At 42.9% G+C, this 16,372-nt stretch overlaps 1 protein-coding gene across 2 annotated transcripts in view; it reads right to left on the bottom strand.

Annotated features, from left to right (window-relative positions):
- Positions 1–518: 518 nt before the first annotated feature.
- SLC39A10 (solute carrier family 39 member 10) overlaps positions 519–16,372 on the bottom strand; it is a 73,221-nt gene continuing 57,367 nt past the window's right edge. For both annotated transcript variants that reach the window (XM_069733892.1, XM_069733893.1), the window contains exons 7-10: positions 14,823–15,170; positions 14,352–14,432; positions 14,028–14,218; positions 519–4,122 (exon numbers count right to left, since the gene is read on the bottom strand). In XM_069733892.1, coding sequence (XP_069589993.1) covers positions 3,964–4,122; positions 14,028–14,218; positions 14,352–14,432; positions 14,823–15,170 — 779 coding nt within the window. In that variant the 3' untranslated portion in view covers positions 519–3,963. The remainder of the gene's footprint in view (positions 4,123–14,027; positions 14,219–14,351; positions 14,433–14,822; positions 15,171–16,372) is intronic.

Below are 16,372 nucleotides of genomic sequence, written 5' to 3' on the forward strand. Positions count from 1 at the left end.
ACGTTGTAAGTATTCACCCCATTACACCACTGTACAGGCACAAGTTACTAATATGGTCTGTAAAATTGATGGACACCAGCGACCGCCGCTGCATTTTTAAACAGCTGATCAGCAAAATGTACCAAAGCGTTTAGAACCCAATACAAGCCAATGACAAGAGATGCGCAAACATGGCACCTCTCCATTCCTGCAGAAACTCTGCTCAATTCTCCAGATCGCAGTATGCGAAGGCCTCACATCCTGCAGGAAGAGTGCACAGGGACATGGGAAGAGGATGAAACTATTGTCTACCTTCCCTGGACAACTCATTCATTTAGCTCATTTCCGTCAGGTAGTTTAAAGCCCATTATACTCCCAATTTTATTTTTTTTTGCTAATCAAAGGATTGAGGATAAGTTTGACACCACAAGCCACTAGACCAAATGTAACAAAAATTCTTTGATTATAATTGCTTTTTTTTTTTTTTTAGAAGCCAATATCAGCAATGCCTCCAGTAATGTGACAACACCAATAAAGCATGAAGGGTTTGTTCATGTTTAATATACAACTTAGAAAATGTTAAACAAATTATTCTGGAGTGTAGAAAGGAAACATCATGAGTTTTCAGCCTTACAGTAGAGAATTAATAGACGAGCGCAGTGAAACAAACAAAGTACATGTTCTGATACAGACTACAAAAAAAAAATTAATAGAATCAAACCGGTGTGTGTTCTAACCTAAATGCATTAGTGAAGAGCATTCTCGTTCATCTATGAAAGCACAAAATAAACTAGAAACCTAAAGAATAAGAATGCTGGGGGCCTGTTCACAGTGAGGGTCTGAAATCCAAGAGAATATGCACAAGAGCTAGAAATAGAAATCTATAATGCTTGCGGCATTAAAATAACCTTTCATGTGCTCACACAAAGCTGTAGACCCCACTCATCAAATCAAAGCAGCTGAACGCCTCTCCACATATCCAAAAAGAAATACTAGGAGAATTTCCCACAGCATTCATTTAAACCAATTTTCCACATTAGTAAACTTAAATAGCTGTACAAGTATCCAAAATATGAGAGGCAAATCTTCCGGCTCTAGAAGCAGTTTCTTTGATGCCTGTTCTATATTGTAGGCAGTGGGGGATGCGACATGAACATAGAAGTACTCTTTGCTCTTCAGAAGTCTCCATGACAAAGGTAGAATTCAATAATGAAAGGCATTGCTTTTATAGGAACATATCAGAGGTCACCCACACCTCAGTAAAGACTATCCAAGCCGCTCGAACAGCATAAAGAACGTGCTGCAGAATCTAGGATTAGAATTGGCCTTTTTTTCGTGGCCTGTGAATCCTGTGAATATTGACTAATGATGGGACTTGGCACCAATCACTGAACAGAATAGGTTATGTTAATGGAAAACAATAGAAGGCAACACAAAGTATCCAGTGAAGGTCAATAAGACCGGTTTATTGAAAACTTGGCACTAAAAAAAATAGATAAAAAAAAATAAACTACAAAATGAGTTCGGTCATGTCATATCAAATCATTTATCAGGAGCATTTCACCAATACCAGCACTTGATATGTTATACCCGTTCGTCTACATTCACATGCAACAGGTTTACTGCAAAAATTTCAGCAAGTGAAAAAGGAGTTACGCACATTGGCCAGTTTCTGCACATGGATTTCTGCAAACAACATTCCAGAGGAATTGGACAGTTGCTGAAATTTCAGCAAGAAATCCACTACATAAATCTTTGAAGAGTTTTTGGGTGCAGCTCTACATATACTCCAAATGATCGAGCACCAGAAGAGACATGGCAAGTCCTATGTAAACTACAAGTGATAGGCGGTCCATCAGTTTTTTAAATGAAAGCTTGATCATGTCCCACCACTCCAGCTTTATGCACAGCTTAACAGATGTAGAAAAATAAGTAGTTTATTAGCTGATGGAAAGCAAAAAGGAACAAAAAGTTAGTCATATAAAAGTATAAAGGTTTAGCAACCAGCGAGATTCAAGTCATATCATGATCATTTTCCAGATTCTTTAAGCACATTTTTAACCGAGGTTCTGTTCACATCTGTTACATGCGTAGTTCAGCGTTTCCTTTTCATCATAGATTCCGACATAATTTGACTTCTGATCTGGTCTGTTGGGTTTTTCTGAGGGGTCGCTGGGATCTGTCTGGATAGTGTCCGCTATACAACTGATCTGGTAGCATCCTGTGGCTTCTCTTCAAAAAAGTTGCCATAACCTTCGGCTCCGTTGCTCTATCAATAATTCCAGTTGTGGATGCTACATCGTGGCTTGCTTAATCAACAGCTTTATCAAGAAAGCCAGTAAGCAAGCATGCTTCTGCAGTGCTCTCCATGAGGTTTTTGCAGCAGTTTTGCCAGGTGGACATTTACTCATTCTATTCTGCATTGTTGACTCCTCACAAGTTGGTCCAGATGTCCACGTTATTCAATAAGATTCACATCTGTAGGTTTCTGGACACAACATTTATTGCCATACACAAATTATAAAGTGTCAGTCCCAAGTCCCTCATAAAACATGTTCAGCTTCACTAAATGCATTGGTTGTTTAGTGCCAGATCTCTGGCTCCACTAATCTCTGCACAAACCAGGACAATACATTGCCTCACACAGCAGAAAGTGTTTCTGGCCCTTTGAGTGGATTTACCAACATCCCCATCAGTGTTTGAAAAGGTAGCACATCTGATAAAAATCGGCTTTACGTTACCTGGCTGCTGCAGACAGGTGACTGAACATATGCCATTGGATGAGACATGGCTAATACCAATGTCGCATGTGCCAGGACAGGAAATGATAGTGTCCCGTTTTCCAGTCACCTGACCACTGAGGCATCTGATTGGCAGCAGTAGTCATGGGACCTCACTGCTAGTTTCTTTGATAACCACTACACCCCATTCCAGGTCTAGGGGTCAGATGACTGAAGAACAGAATGTCATCGCTGTCCCAGAGAGACCATGACAGCGACAATCGCTCCTTTTATTGTGTTATCACATGCCGTTATAATTTGTTTGCTTCGAAAAACAACTTGTAAGACTTTAGTTTAACATTTGGCAGTACTACCCTGTACTAGTTTACCACCAGATTACACAGGTTTATCAAAGCTTGGGGGAGTCTTGCAGCATGAGCATGGCAGGAGACCATGCATGATGTGAACAACATACCGACAAAAACAGTAGCAGGAAAAATACACTCTAGAATTTTCTTTTTAAGTAATCTAATTCGTACGTCTTTTAAAATGAAATGATAAAATTCAATATTAGGAAGTCTCTTCTATACTATAGCGCATGGAAACATTAGTGGCTAAATGCACCGGGCTGATCCTGCAGTCCTGTGTGCTGGCATACAGGCACAACTGACATGGAAGCTGGGGTCTCCGCGTGGTGCCATTACGTAGCACATTACAAACATTACTTACAAACATTTATTTTATTTCACTTGAAACTATTTCCAGCATGAAGAAAATGACTCGGCTCCTGCAAAATCACAAGGAGATGAAGCTGAAGAACTGGTAGGATGTAAACATGGAACACTATGTACTCAAGTAAATGGTTTCCAGAGATCGCCCGATGTGAACAGAATACTTTGCAGGGTTTTAGTACCACTAGGACTTGGAATGCAACAAACTGGAAAAGTAAGTCACTGGACGACAATCCACCGCAGCTCCAAATGAAAGTGATGAAACACGGCATCTTTTTTTTTTGAAGACGCAGAACCTGTGAAAATGTCATTATTTGTGTGTGATCAGACCGTACATTTACCAACAGTGTAAGAAGCAGCTAGTTCAAGTTTCACAGAACACGAATCACAGTGATGATTTCTTCATGAGTAGTGATGATAAAGCACTTTACAATGCATTTTTGGAATTTCTTTTACAGCATTTGCTTGCATCATTTATTACATAGAAAGCGGGTGAACAAAAACAGACTTTACACCTGGACCACAGAGTACCATCAGAAGTGCAAGTCAATCACTATTTTATCTTCAAATAGGGCAATGACCAGCATTATGGCAAAACCAAGAAGAAGTCCTAAATTCTGCAGGATGAATTGTCCTACCGGACAGTAGCCATGTTCTTCATTCTCACCATCCCCATGAAGCATTTCTGGGAGCTACGAATTGAACAGATAATGTCAATTTCAATAAAGAATGGAAAAAGATATAGATAAAGCCAATGAAAATGCAGAAATTCCTCATTTCTTCAAAACGAACAGCTATTTTATGCGTTTTATGAGATCCTCAAGTCTTAAAATTTCAAAATAGCTAATAGTATAGATAAAAGGGTCGCCCTGTAAATGCTTATTCGTGATGAGCAAGATTTAGTTTTTGTTGACACAGTTGCATGATTTACGGCTGCTAGCCAGCCTGAGTACATGTGGGGGTTTTGCCTGGTTGCTAGGGAATCCCCACATGTAATCAAGCTGGCTAACACATGTAAATCATTCAGCTGCGGCAATGAAAACAATCTCAGAGCACTAAAAAATACTCGGAGGACACCCGAGCGTGCTGGGAAATCTCAAGTAACGAGTATATTCGCTCATCACTAATGCTCATCATTAATCCACAAGATAGGTAGATAAAGGTAGGTGTGCTGGTACCCTCTCCAATCCAGAGATCCACTGCTCCAATCACAGAGGTGACCACAGCAATTGTACATTTATCACCAACCCACACTCGGCAGAGTAAAAAACACAAATCTGTGCAGCTTTAAAAGGAACAGTCTCATGTTATTAAATTGCTTTAACCCCTTCCCAACATGCGCCGTACTAGTACTGCTCTGCGGGAAACAGAGTTCCCGCAAACCGCAGTACTAGTACGGTGGCACGATCGCATGGTCTCACAGTGAACACAGCGGCGATCGCGTGCGGGTGTCAGCTGTGAGAGATGACACCCCGCAGCAATGTCCACGATAGACACTAGCGCCGATCGTGGGCATTTAACCACTCTGATGCCACCGTCAGTAGCGACAGGGGGACATCGCGCAGGGACGGGGGCTCCCTGCGCTCTCCCACCGGAACAACGCGATCGCATCACGTTGTACCAGTGTTCTGGAAGGAGTCCCCAGATCAAAAATGGCCATAGAGCTCCTTCCGGGTCCTCCACTGAGGTGAATGCCGGCGCCTACTGAGAGCAGGCGCCGGCAAGCCTCCTGCACTGCCTGTCAGATCACTGATCTGACAGTGCTATACAAAGTGTCAGATCAGCAATCTGATGTAATATAGTGATGTCCCACCCTGGGACAATGTTATAAAGTTAAAAAAAAAATTCCCAAATAAAGAAAAAAAAATATTTTCCAATAAATCCATATATTTATGTAAATAAAAAAAATTACACATTTGGTTTTGCCGCGTCCGTAACAACCCGCTCTATAAAACTATCCCACTCGTTAACCACTTCAGTGAAGACCGCAAAAAAATAAATAAAAAACGAGGCAAAAACCGGTTTTTACGTACCGGTAATAGGATTTTACAGAGTCCACGACAGCACCCATACGAGAGAGGGGATCCGCCCACCATCTGGACAGGAACCTACAGGATTTAAAGGGGCGGTCCCCCTCACCACTCCAGTTTGTGTTTTAGAGTATAAGGGACACCGCCATTGAGTTAGTACACAATCATAAATACTTAAACATTACTAAATACCATCACCTTCTAAAGAGTGATTTTTTTAACAAGCACACTTTCCCCAAAGGGTGCAGAAACCAGTGATTAAATACGGGGGGGAATGTGCGGGTGCTGTCGTGGACTCTGTAAAATCCTATTATTGGTACGTAAAAACCGGTTTTCCTATCGCCACGACAGCACCCATACGAGAGACTTTCAAAGACTAATCACCTGGGAGGGACTACAGCACTAAGTACTGAACGGCCAAAGTCTAAATTGGCCTTACATGATAGATCAAGACGGTAATGATTATAAAAGGTGGAAGGAGATGACCACGTTGCCGCCTTACATATCACGTCTATGGAGACGTCCGTTCTCTCCGCCCAGGATGAGGCCATGGCTCGGGTGGAGTGGGCCTTGATGCCTTCTGGTGGAATTTGACCTTTGGCACTATAGGCAAGACATATCGCATCTCTGATCCATCTGGCAATAGAGCCTTTTGTAACACTCGCCCCCTTCCTTGGGTTCTGAAAGGAGACAAACAGAGCCCTACTCTGCCTCCAAGGTTCTGTTTTGTGCAGATATTCTAATACTGCTCTTCTAACGTCTAGCATATGATATTTCTGCTCCTCTGCCGAAACTGGATTATCACAAAATGATGGTAAATATATTTCCTGACTTCTATGGAATTTAGAAGCTACCTTTGGCAGATATGCTGGATCCGGTTTTAAAACTAACCTATCCTGAAAGACCATTAGATAAGGAGGGTCTACCGACAACGCTTGCATATCACTCACTCTTCTAGCAGAAGTCAAGGCCACTAGCAGAGCCGTCTTTAAAGTTAAATTTTTAATAGAGACAGAATCTAATGGCTCAAAGGGGGGTTCTGTTAAAGCATCCAAAACCAAATTTAGATCCCATGGCGGTAATCTAACAATATGAACGGGGTTACTACGTTCCATAGCTCTCATGAATCTAGATACCCATCTATTTCCTGCCACATTGCTATTATATAATGCCCCCAGGGCAGATACCTGAGCTCTAAGGGTATTTACCGCCAAACCCAATTCTCGGCCTTTCTGCAAGAATTCCAGAATAGCCGGAATTGGAATTTTATCCGTAAAGGGCTGTTGATAAAAGGCAAGGAATTTTTTCCAGGTCTTACAGTAAATTTTAGTAGTGACTTCTTTCCGGCTACTTAAAAGGGTAGATATTAAAGCGTCAGAAAAACCCCTCCTTTTTAATAATTCCCTCTCAAATTCCATGCCGTCAAATGCAGAGATTCCACATTGGGGTAACGGAATGGACCCTGAGAGAGAAGTTCCGGACTCACAGGCAACACCCAGGGGTCGGTTACGGACATTGCCCTGAGTAAGGAGAACCATGCCCTTCTTGGCCAGAAGGGGGCAATTAGGATTACTCTCGCCCCCTCCTTCCTGATCTTCCTGAGAACTAGAGGGATCAGACACAGTGGGGGAAATGCGTAGGCTAGAGGGAAATCCCAATGAATCTGAAGGGAGTCCACTACAGAAGGTTTGTCCGCTACCCGAAGGGATGCAAACTTCCTGGTTTGTCTGTTTTCCCTCGTAGCAAACAGATCTATGACGGGTAATCCCCAGAGACCCACTATCTGTTTGAAAACTAGCCGATTTAGGACCCATTCTCCCTGACGCAGAGAATGACGGCTGAGGTAATCTGCCTCTATGTTGTGTTCCCCTCGTATGTGAACCGCTGAAAGAGAATGAAAATGAGCTTCGGCTATGTTGAATATGTCTGCGGTGGTGATCATCAGAGACTTTGACCTCGTTCCTCCCTGATGGTTGAGATATGCCACCACTGTCGTGTTGTCCGACTGAACTCTTACATGCGAGCCCCGCAGGAACGGCAGCCATCTGAGCAGGGTATTTTTTACTGCCATAAGCTCTTTCCCAATTTGAGGATTTTTGGGCTTCTAAGAGAGACCATTGCCCTTGAGCCCAAACATCTCCTATGTGAGCTCCCCATCCTATTGGACTGGCATCGGTTGTGACCGTGTTGTCTGGAACTATTTCCCAATGTACCCCTTTTGCCAGATGTTTCATATTTAGCCACCATTCTAGACTCTTTAGAGTGGAGGTAGATAGCTTGAGTCTTCCGCTTAAGTGACCTTGAAGACTCCTCTCTGTATCCAGGACCTGGGCTTGCAATATCCGAGTGTGGAATTGAGCCCACTGAACGGCCGGTATGCATGATGTTAACGATCCCAATAGGGACATTGCGTCTCTTAAGGTCAGATCTGGCTTTTTTATCACAGCCCTGACTTTGTGTATAATCTTCTGCTTCTTTTCCTCCGGAAGAAAACACAGCTGATCCTCTGAATTTAGCAAAATACCCAGGAAAGTCTGATTTGTTGATGGCTTTAGTTTTGACTTCTCTAGGTTGACCAGCCAGCCTAGGTCCTGTAGAGAAGATATTATACAGTTTAGGCGATCTTTACACTGGACAAACAAATTACCCACTACTAGGAAGTCATCCAAGTAGGGTATAACTAATGTATCCTGTTCTCTGATATGAGCCATTACTTCCGCAATGACTTTAGTAAACACCCTTGGCGCCATAGATAATCCAAATGGCATTGCCGTAAACTGAAAGTGCCTGACCTGATTGTTTAAGCGCACCGCCATTCTGAGGAACCGTTGGTGATCTTCGTGAATGGGCAGATGGTAGTACGCATCTTTTAGATCCAGGACTGTCATAACACCTGGGAAAAAGAAGTTTAGTCGCCGATTTAATTGATTCCATTTTAAAGGCGTGGTATTGTAGAAATTTGTTCAGTTTCCGTAAATTTATGATGGTTCGAAAGGAACCATCAGGTTTGGAGATTAAAAATAAAGGGGAATAGAACCCTTCCCCCTCCTGCTCTTTTGGAACCTCTACAATAACTTCCTTCTGTCTCAGTGTCTGAATCTCTTTTTCCAGGGCCTTCTGTTGGTCTAAGGAACCAGGGGCAGTCAATATATAATAATCTGAAGGTTTCTCCCGGAACTCTAATCTTAATCCTGACCTAATTATACCCAGGATCCAATTACTGGAAGTTATTCTGGCCCACTGAGTATAGAAATGTCTTAGTCTGCCCCCTACAGGAAGATCTGAATTAACGATAGTTTCGCCTACGTCTTGAGGAAGATGATGTATTGAAGTCTGAACTTCTCTTCTTCGGCTCTGACGCCTCCCAACTTCGGGCTGAGTAAGGTCTCCGGTACGGGAAGCGTCTCTTGAAGGTATTCCTAAAGGTGGGATTGAACACTTTAGGAAAACCTCTATTCCTATCCTCAGCCTTAGCTAGGATGTCATCTAGCACCGGGCCAAATAGGTACTCACCCCTGCATGGAATGGTACATAGTTTAGCTCTAGCCTGTGCGTCTCCTTTCCAGGTCTTAAGCCATAAAGCCCGCCGGGCAGCATTTGAGAGTCCTGCTGATCTGTCTGCAAGTTTCAAGGAATCCACCGAGGCATCCGCCAAAAACGCCACACCATCCCGAATCTGGGACAGTGAATCCAGCAACTTATCACGAGGTACTTTAGTTTTAAGCTGCTCCTCCAGCTGGGCTACCCAGACCATAACTGATCTGGCTGTGCAGGTACCTGCGATTGCTGGTTTAAAAGCACCTGACGATGCTTCCCAAACTTTTTTAAGGAACATGTCTGCTTTTCTATCCGAAGGGTCTTTTAGAAGGCCTACATCCTCCAGTGGTAAGGTGCCTGATTTAGATGTGGACGCCACAGCCGCATCCACTTTAGGTATTTTCACCCACTCCGCTAGGGCCTTATCATCAAAAGGGTACCTCCTCTTTGCTGATGATGGTAGGAAACCCTTATCCGGTTTGTCCCACTCACGTTTAATAAGGTCCTTCACCGTATCTACCACAGGAAACGATTTACGGCTTCTCTGGCACAACCCTGCAAACATTAAGTCCTGGGTTGACCTTGGCTCTTTGTTCTCTACAACCCCCATGGTTGTGCGAACTGCCTTAACCAATACATCCATTCCATCTACTGAAAAACAAGGTCTCCCTTCTTCGTCCGAAGAGGACGGTGACAATGAACGAGAGCATTCACCTTCCTGCAACGACGGACTGGATCCTGGTGATACTTCCCTGGATCTCTCATGCCGACTGCTTCTAAGGGAACAATCAATTTCCTCCCTTATAACTGCTCTGAGATCTGATGCACGAAGGGGAGCCTCCTCTTCTAAGGTCTGGCAAATACAAGTTTGGCAGAGCCTTTTTTGATAACTATCAGGCAAGGGCACTGCACATAGGGCACATTGCCTGTGCTTAGATTTAGCTGATTTCTTAGCCTAAAACAAAGCACAATGACAAACAGACTACAGGTCCTTCTCAAAAAATTAGCATATAGTGTTAAATTTCATTATTTACCATAATGTAATGATTACAATTAAACTTTCATATATTATAGATTCATTATCCACCAACTGAAATTTGTCAGGTCTTTTATTGTTTTAATACTGATGATTTTGGCATACAACTCCTGATAACCCAAAAAACCTGTCTCAATAAATTAGCATATTTCACCCATCCAATCAAATAAAAGTGTTTTTTAATAACAAACAAAAAAACCATCAAATAATAATGTTCAGTTATGCACTCAATACTTGGTCGGGAATCCTTTGGCAGAAATGACTGCTTGAATGCGGCGTGGCATGGAGGCAATCAGCCTGTGACACTGCTGAGATGTTATGGAGGCCCAGGATGCTTCAATAGCGGCCTTAAGCTCATCCAGAGTGTTGGGTCTTGCGTCTCTCAACTTTCTCTTCACAATATCCCACAGATTCTCTATGGGGTTCAGGTCAGGAGAGTTGGCAGGCCAATTGAGCACAGTAATACCATGGTCAGTAAACCATTTACCAGTGGTTTTGGCACTGAGCAGGTGCCAGGTCGTGCTGAAAAATGAAATCTTCATCTCCATAAAGCATTTCAGCTGATGGAAGCATGAAGTGCTCCAAAATCTCCTGATAGCTAGCTGCATTGACCCTGCCCTTGATGAAACACAGTGGACCAACACCAGCAGCTGACATGGCACCCCACACCATCACTGACTGTGGGTACTTGACACTGGACTTCAGGCATTTTGGCATTTCCTTCTCCCCAGTCTTCCTCCAGACTCTGGCACCTTGATTTCCGAATGACATGCAAAATTTGCTTCATCAGAAAAAAGTACTTGGGACCACTTAGCAACAGTCCAGTGCTGCTTCTCTGTAGCCCAGGTCAGGCGCCTCTGCCGCTGTTTATGGTTCAAAAGTGGCTTTACCTGGGGAATGCGGCACCTGTAGCCCATTTCCTGCACACGCCTGTGCACGGTGGCTCTGGATGTTTCCACACCAGACTCAGTCCACTGCTTCCTCAGGTTCCCCAAGGTCTGGAATCGGTCCTTCTCCACAATCTTCCTCAGGGTCCGGTCTCCTCTTCTCGTTGTACAGCGTTTTCTGCCACATTGTTTCCTTCCAACAGACTTACCATTGAGGTGCCTTGATACAGCACTCTGGGAACAGCCTATTTTTTGAGAAATTTCTTTCTGGGTCTTACCCTCTTGCTTGAGGGTGTCAATGATGGCCTTCTTGACATCTGTCAGGTCGCTAGTCTTACCCATGATGGGGGTTTTGAGTAATGAACCAGGCAGGGAGTTTAAAAAAGCCTCAGGTATCTTTTGCATGTGTTTAGAGTTAATTAGTTGATTCAGAAGATTAGGGTAATAGGTCGTTTAGAGAACCTTTTCTTGATATGCTAATTTATTGAGACAGGTTTTTTGGGTTATCAGGAGTTGTATGCCAAAATCATCAGTATTAAAACAATAAAAGACCTGACAAATTTCAGTTGGTGGATAATGAATCTATAATATATGAAAGTTTAATTGTAATCATTACATTATGGTAAATAATGAAATTTAACACTATATGCTAATTTTTTGAGAAGGACCTGTATATCAGCCACCAGGTGCTTTTCTTCATGACACTCACCAAGGCTGAACTGAGCAGTACCGGTCTCTGAGGGGAATCCGCATGTGACGTTGGGGCACCCGCATGCTGCTGCCCCCGTACCACGCTGCTGCTGCTTCTGGAGCGGCTGCTGTCGCTCTTCTTGCGCTGGTCAGGCACCTCCACCTGAAGGTGCTCTGTGTCCGCAACCGAGGACATCTTTGCCGCACGTTGCTCTGCAGCCTCTGCTGCTTAATGCCAGCAGCCGCGCTTCCTTCCCCAGCCTCCCCCGGAAGTCCTACCTTCCACTTCCGGGTCATCAGTATGAAGGGACGCTGAGCCGGCCTCGCGCTCACGCGACCCAGGGCGGCACTGCCCGACCCCTGGGATCGCATCCATACGGCCAGACGAGGAGGGGTCTGAAAAAGAACACCCCCGACGCTGCTTCCAGAGTCCCCGATTCTGCCGTTCTCATGGATACCGCGCAGAGGCCTGGTGGACCTGGGTAAGAGACATCCTGCAGGTTCCTACCATCCGGACAGGAACCCAAACTGGAGTGGTGAGGGGGACCGCCCCTTTAAATCCTGTAGGTTCCTGTCCAGATGGTGGGCGGATCCCCTCTCTTGTATGGGTGCTGTCGTGGCGATAGGAAAAACAATGCTATATCATACTGCCGAACAAAAAGTGCAATAAAATGTGATCAAAAAGACCGATATAAACAAACATGGTACAGCTGAAAACGTCATCTTGTCCCGCAAAAAAAAAGCCGCCATACAGCGTTATCAGCAGAAAAATCAAAACGTTCTAGCTCTCAGAATAAAGCAATGTAAAAACAATTGTTTATATAAAATAGTTTTTATTGTATAAAAGCGCCAAAACATAAAAAAAAAAAATTATATAAATTGGGTATCGCTGTTATCGCACTAACCCAAAGAATAAAGCTGCTTTATCAATTTTACCACCTGGAACAGTATAAATGCCCCACCCCCCCCTAAAAAATTCAGGAATTGCTGGTTTTTATTCATTCTGCCTCCGAAAAATCGGAATAAAAAGCGATCAAAAAATGGCATGTGCCCGAAAATAGTACCAATAGAAACGTCAACTCGTCCCACAAAAAAACACGTCACATGACTGTGGGACAAAATATGGATAAATTATAGCTCAAAATGTGGTGATGCAAAAAAATATTTTTTGCAATAAAAAGCATCTTAGCGTGTGTGACAGCTGCCAAACAAAAACCCGCTATAAAAACCCACTATAAATAGTAAATCAAACCCCCCTTTATCACCCGCTTAAAGAAAAATAATAAAATAAAAAAATGTATTTATTTCCATTTTCCATTAGGGTTAGGGTTGGGGTTTCGGCTAAAGTTCGGGTTTGGATTAGGTTTACGGTTGGGGTCAGGGTTGGGATTAGGGTTATAGTTGAGATTAGGGCTGGTATTAGGGTTAGGGGTTTGGTCAGGGTTATGGTTGGGATTAGGGTTGTGTTCGGGTTAGGGGTGTAGTTAGGGTTATGGTTGGGTTAGGCTTAGGGGTGCGTTGGGGTTAGGGTTGGAGTTAGAATTGGGGGGGGGGGTTCCACTGTTTAGGCACATCAGGGGCTCTCCAAATGCGGCATGGCGTCTGATCTCAATTCCAGCCAATTGTGCGTTGAAAAAGTAAAATGGTGCTCCTTCTCTGCCGTGCGCCCAAACAGTGGTCCCCCCCCCCCCCCCACATATGGGGTATCAGCGTACTCAGGACAAATTGGGCAACAACGTTTGGGGTCCAATTTCTCCTGTTACACTTGTGAAAAAAATTTGGGGGCTAAAATATTTTCGTGGAAAAATTTTTATTTTTATTTTCATGGCTCTGCATTATAAACTTTTGCGAAACACTTGGGGGTTCAAAGTTCTCACAACACATCTAGATAAGTTCCATGGGGGGGGGGTCTAGTTTCCAATATGGGGTCACTTGTGGGAGTTTCTACTGTTTAGGTACATCAGGGGCTCTGCAAACGCAACGTGATGCCCGCAGACCATTCCATCAAAGTCTGCATTCCAAAACAGCGCTTCTTCCCTTCCGAGCTCTGCCATGCGCCCAAACGGTGGAACCCCGCTTCACCGCAGCCAACACCCCAGGTAAGCAATAAAGACGCATGGATTATAAGAATCACCACCATTTTATATCTCAATTTTTTCCTATTTTTCTCCTCAAAATTTGGGGTGCGTTTTATAATCTGGAGCGTCTTATAATCCGAAAAATATGGTACTTCAAATGCTTTCCTCTGACCAACTTAACAGCACACTGACCAGTGTAGGCTACCATTAAGAATGGTTGCACATGAGAATTCCTCTCCCGAGAATTAAGAGTGCATCACATACCTTAAGGAACTGGGATAAAGTTTATACAATTTCACTGCCACATATATACGCTTAAATGTAATTATTGTCCCTTACCATATCAACAAGTGCCACGTATAGAAACATGCCAGCTGTAATAGCAAAAATCCACGAAGTAATATTATCTGCATACTGTCCAACTGCTGTGCCTATCAACATGCCTACGTAGGCCATCATTGCAGACAGGAGATTGTACACAATTGCTTGATTTACAGTCATCCCGGCTTTCAGAAGCACAGCAAAGTCCCCTGTAAAAGATCAGAATACATTACAGGTCACTTATCGTCAATAATAATTGATATGAGGACAAAGGGCAAAGATTTTAACATTTCATTTCCAGTAAAAGACACAAGATGTCTCATGTAACAAAAGTCAATTTACCCAATTCATGGGGAAGCTCGTGGCAGAAAACTGCTACCGATGTGCTAAGGCCACCTGTCACGCCAGTACTGAAGGCAGCACCTAAAAACAAAAATATTGCACATGATGAAGGCAAAAAGAACTAAATGAAGATGCAAAGCTCTGCTGCATAAATCTGAAAGGAAATTCCCAAGTACAAGTCCTTATTACTATTTGGAAACCTATTTTAGGTTCACACCGTAAACAAGTCAGCAGCTAATTTGAAGCCACACAGTCCTGTATCCAGAGGGTCGGAGCTGCTGCCATGTTCATTGTACTGGTGATGGGACTCGTTTTACACAGCTAGGAGCTTCATTTTTTGTGGTATTAAACACACAGGTTACCTCTTTACCAACATTACATATTGCACTAGTGAATAGTCCTTCCAACGCTCTTGAAATATATTTTAAATACCAAAAAAAAAAAAAAAAAAAAAAAAAAAAAGGCTCTCACCTATGGCTAGGCCATCACTAAAATTATGCATGCCATCTCCCATTATTACCATCCAAGCTATACTGGCAATCCCAGTGTCCTTCAGTTCTTTTCCTGAGTGGCAATGGCCATGAGAATGGTGGGAGTGTTTATTGTGACTGTGTTTCTTTGGCTTCTCCGCTGTTCTGTGATTATCAAACTGTCCATCATCCACACTGTGATCATCACCACAGGAGCCATCCTTCACATGTGGCATGGGGTCTTCAACCGGAACAAAGACCTTCACAGGCGACTGCTGGGGACTGTCCACATAGGTCATTTCGGTCTCATTGAGTTGCTGGGCTTCAGCTGCCACCGGGTCTTCAGTGACTGAAAGAAATTACATCAGGTTTAACCAGTCCATGACTGGGTCATTTCCTTAACACCCCCCATATTGAGGACCATGAACATTTTCAGGTTTAACCCCTTAGTGACAGGCAAATTATGAAATCTGACCATAGTCCCTTTATGTGGCAATAACTCTTCCCAGTGATTTTGAGACTGTTTTTCGTTGCACATTATACTTTATGATAATGATAAATTTAGGTTGATATATATATTTTTTTATAAATAAAGGTAAACACAAAACATATCAGAAATTTGACAAAACTGCAAAAAAAATAGCAATTTTCAAACTTTAAATGACTATCCCTTTAATCCAGATAGTCATACCATAGAAAAGCCTTAATAAATAATATTTCCCACATGTCGGCTTTACATCAGCACCATTTGTAAAATGTTATTTTAGTTTGTTAGCATTTTAGGAGGTTTAAAAATGGAACTGTAATTTTTCATTTTTCCAAGGAAATTTAGAAAAACATTTTTTAGTGACCTAGCCAGGATTGAAGTGCCTTTGGGTGTCCTATATATTTGACACCCCCACAAGTGATATTTTAAAAACAGCACCCCCTGACATTGAAAACTGCATTAATTCCTGAAAAGCATGAGGGGTTAATAAACTACCTGATAGCAAAGTGACATCACAGGAATGAAAAATTATATTTTTACCACCTAAATGTCGCTAACTTCTGAGCAGGCCGTTATAGCCGGGAGACTAAGGCCGCTATTTGCTCGTGAATTGCCATGACAAACATCAGGGCCACACAATCATGGCCTCAGGGTGCCGATGGGGATAAATAAGAAGCCTCCACACTCTGTTAACCATTTATATGATGTAGTCACTATTGACAGCAGCATCTAAGGGGTTAAACAGATATGGACGGTGCAAACACTGATCGTGGCTGATGCAGCAAGTTGTCAGCTATAGTGTACAGCCAACATCTGCTGTATTGTCACCTGTATGGGGAGGCTATTCTCTTATATCTCAGGTCAATAAAAAAGTATTGGTGGTCATTAAGAGGTTAACCATGCATGCTCTAAAAAAAAAAATATCGATCAGATATTAAAATAATTGTTGCCTCTTTCGCAATAAGTGGAGTTTTTGTATGTATTTTTTATTGCCAATAGATGAAAATCTAAAGGAAAAAAAAAGTGAAGACATGTTTAGTTTTTTTTCTATTCTTATAACCACA

The sequence above is a fragment of the Ranitomeya imitator genome, chromosome 7, assembly GCF_032444005.1.
Source record: "Ranitomeya imitator isolate aRanImi1 chromosome 7, aRanImi1.pri, whole genome shotgun sequence".
NCBI lineage: Eukaryota > Metazoa > Chordata > Amphibia > Anura > Dendrobatidae > Ranitomeya > Ranitomeya imitator.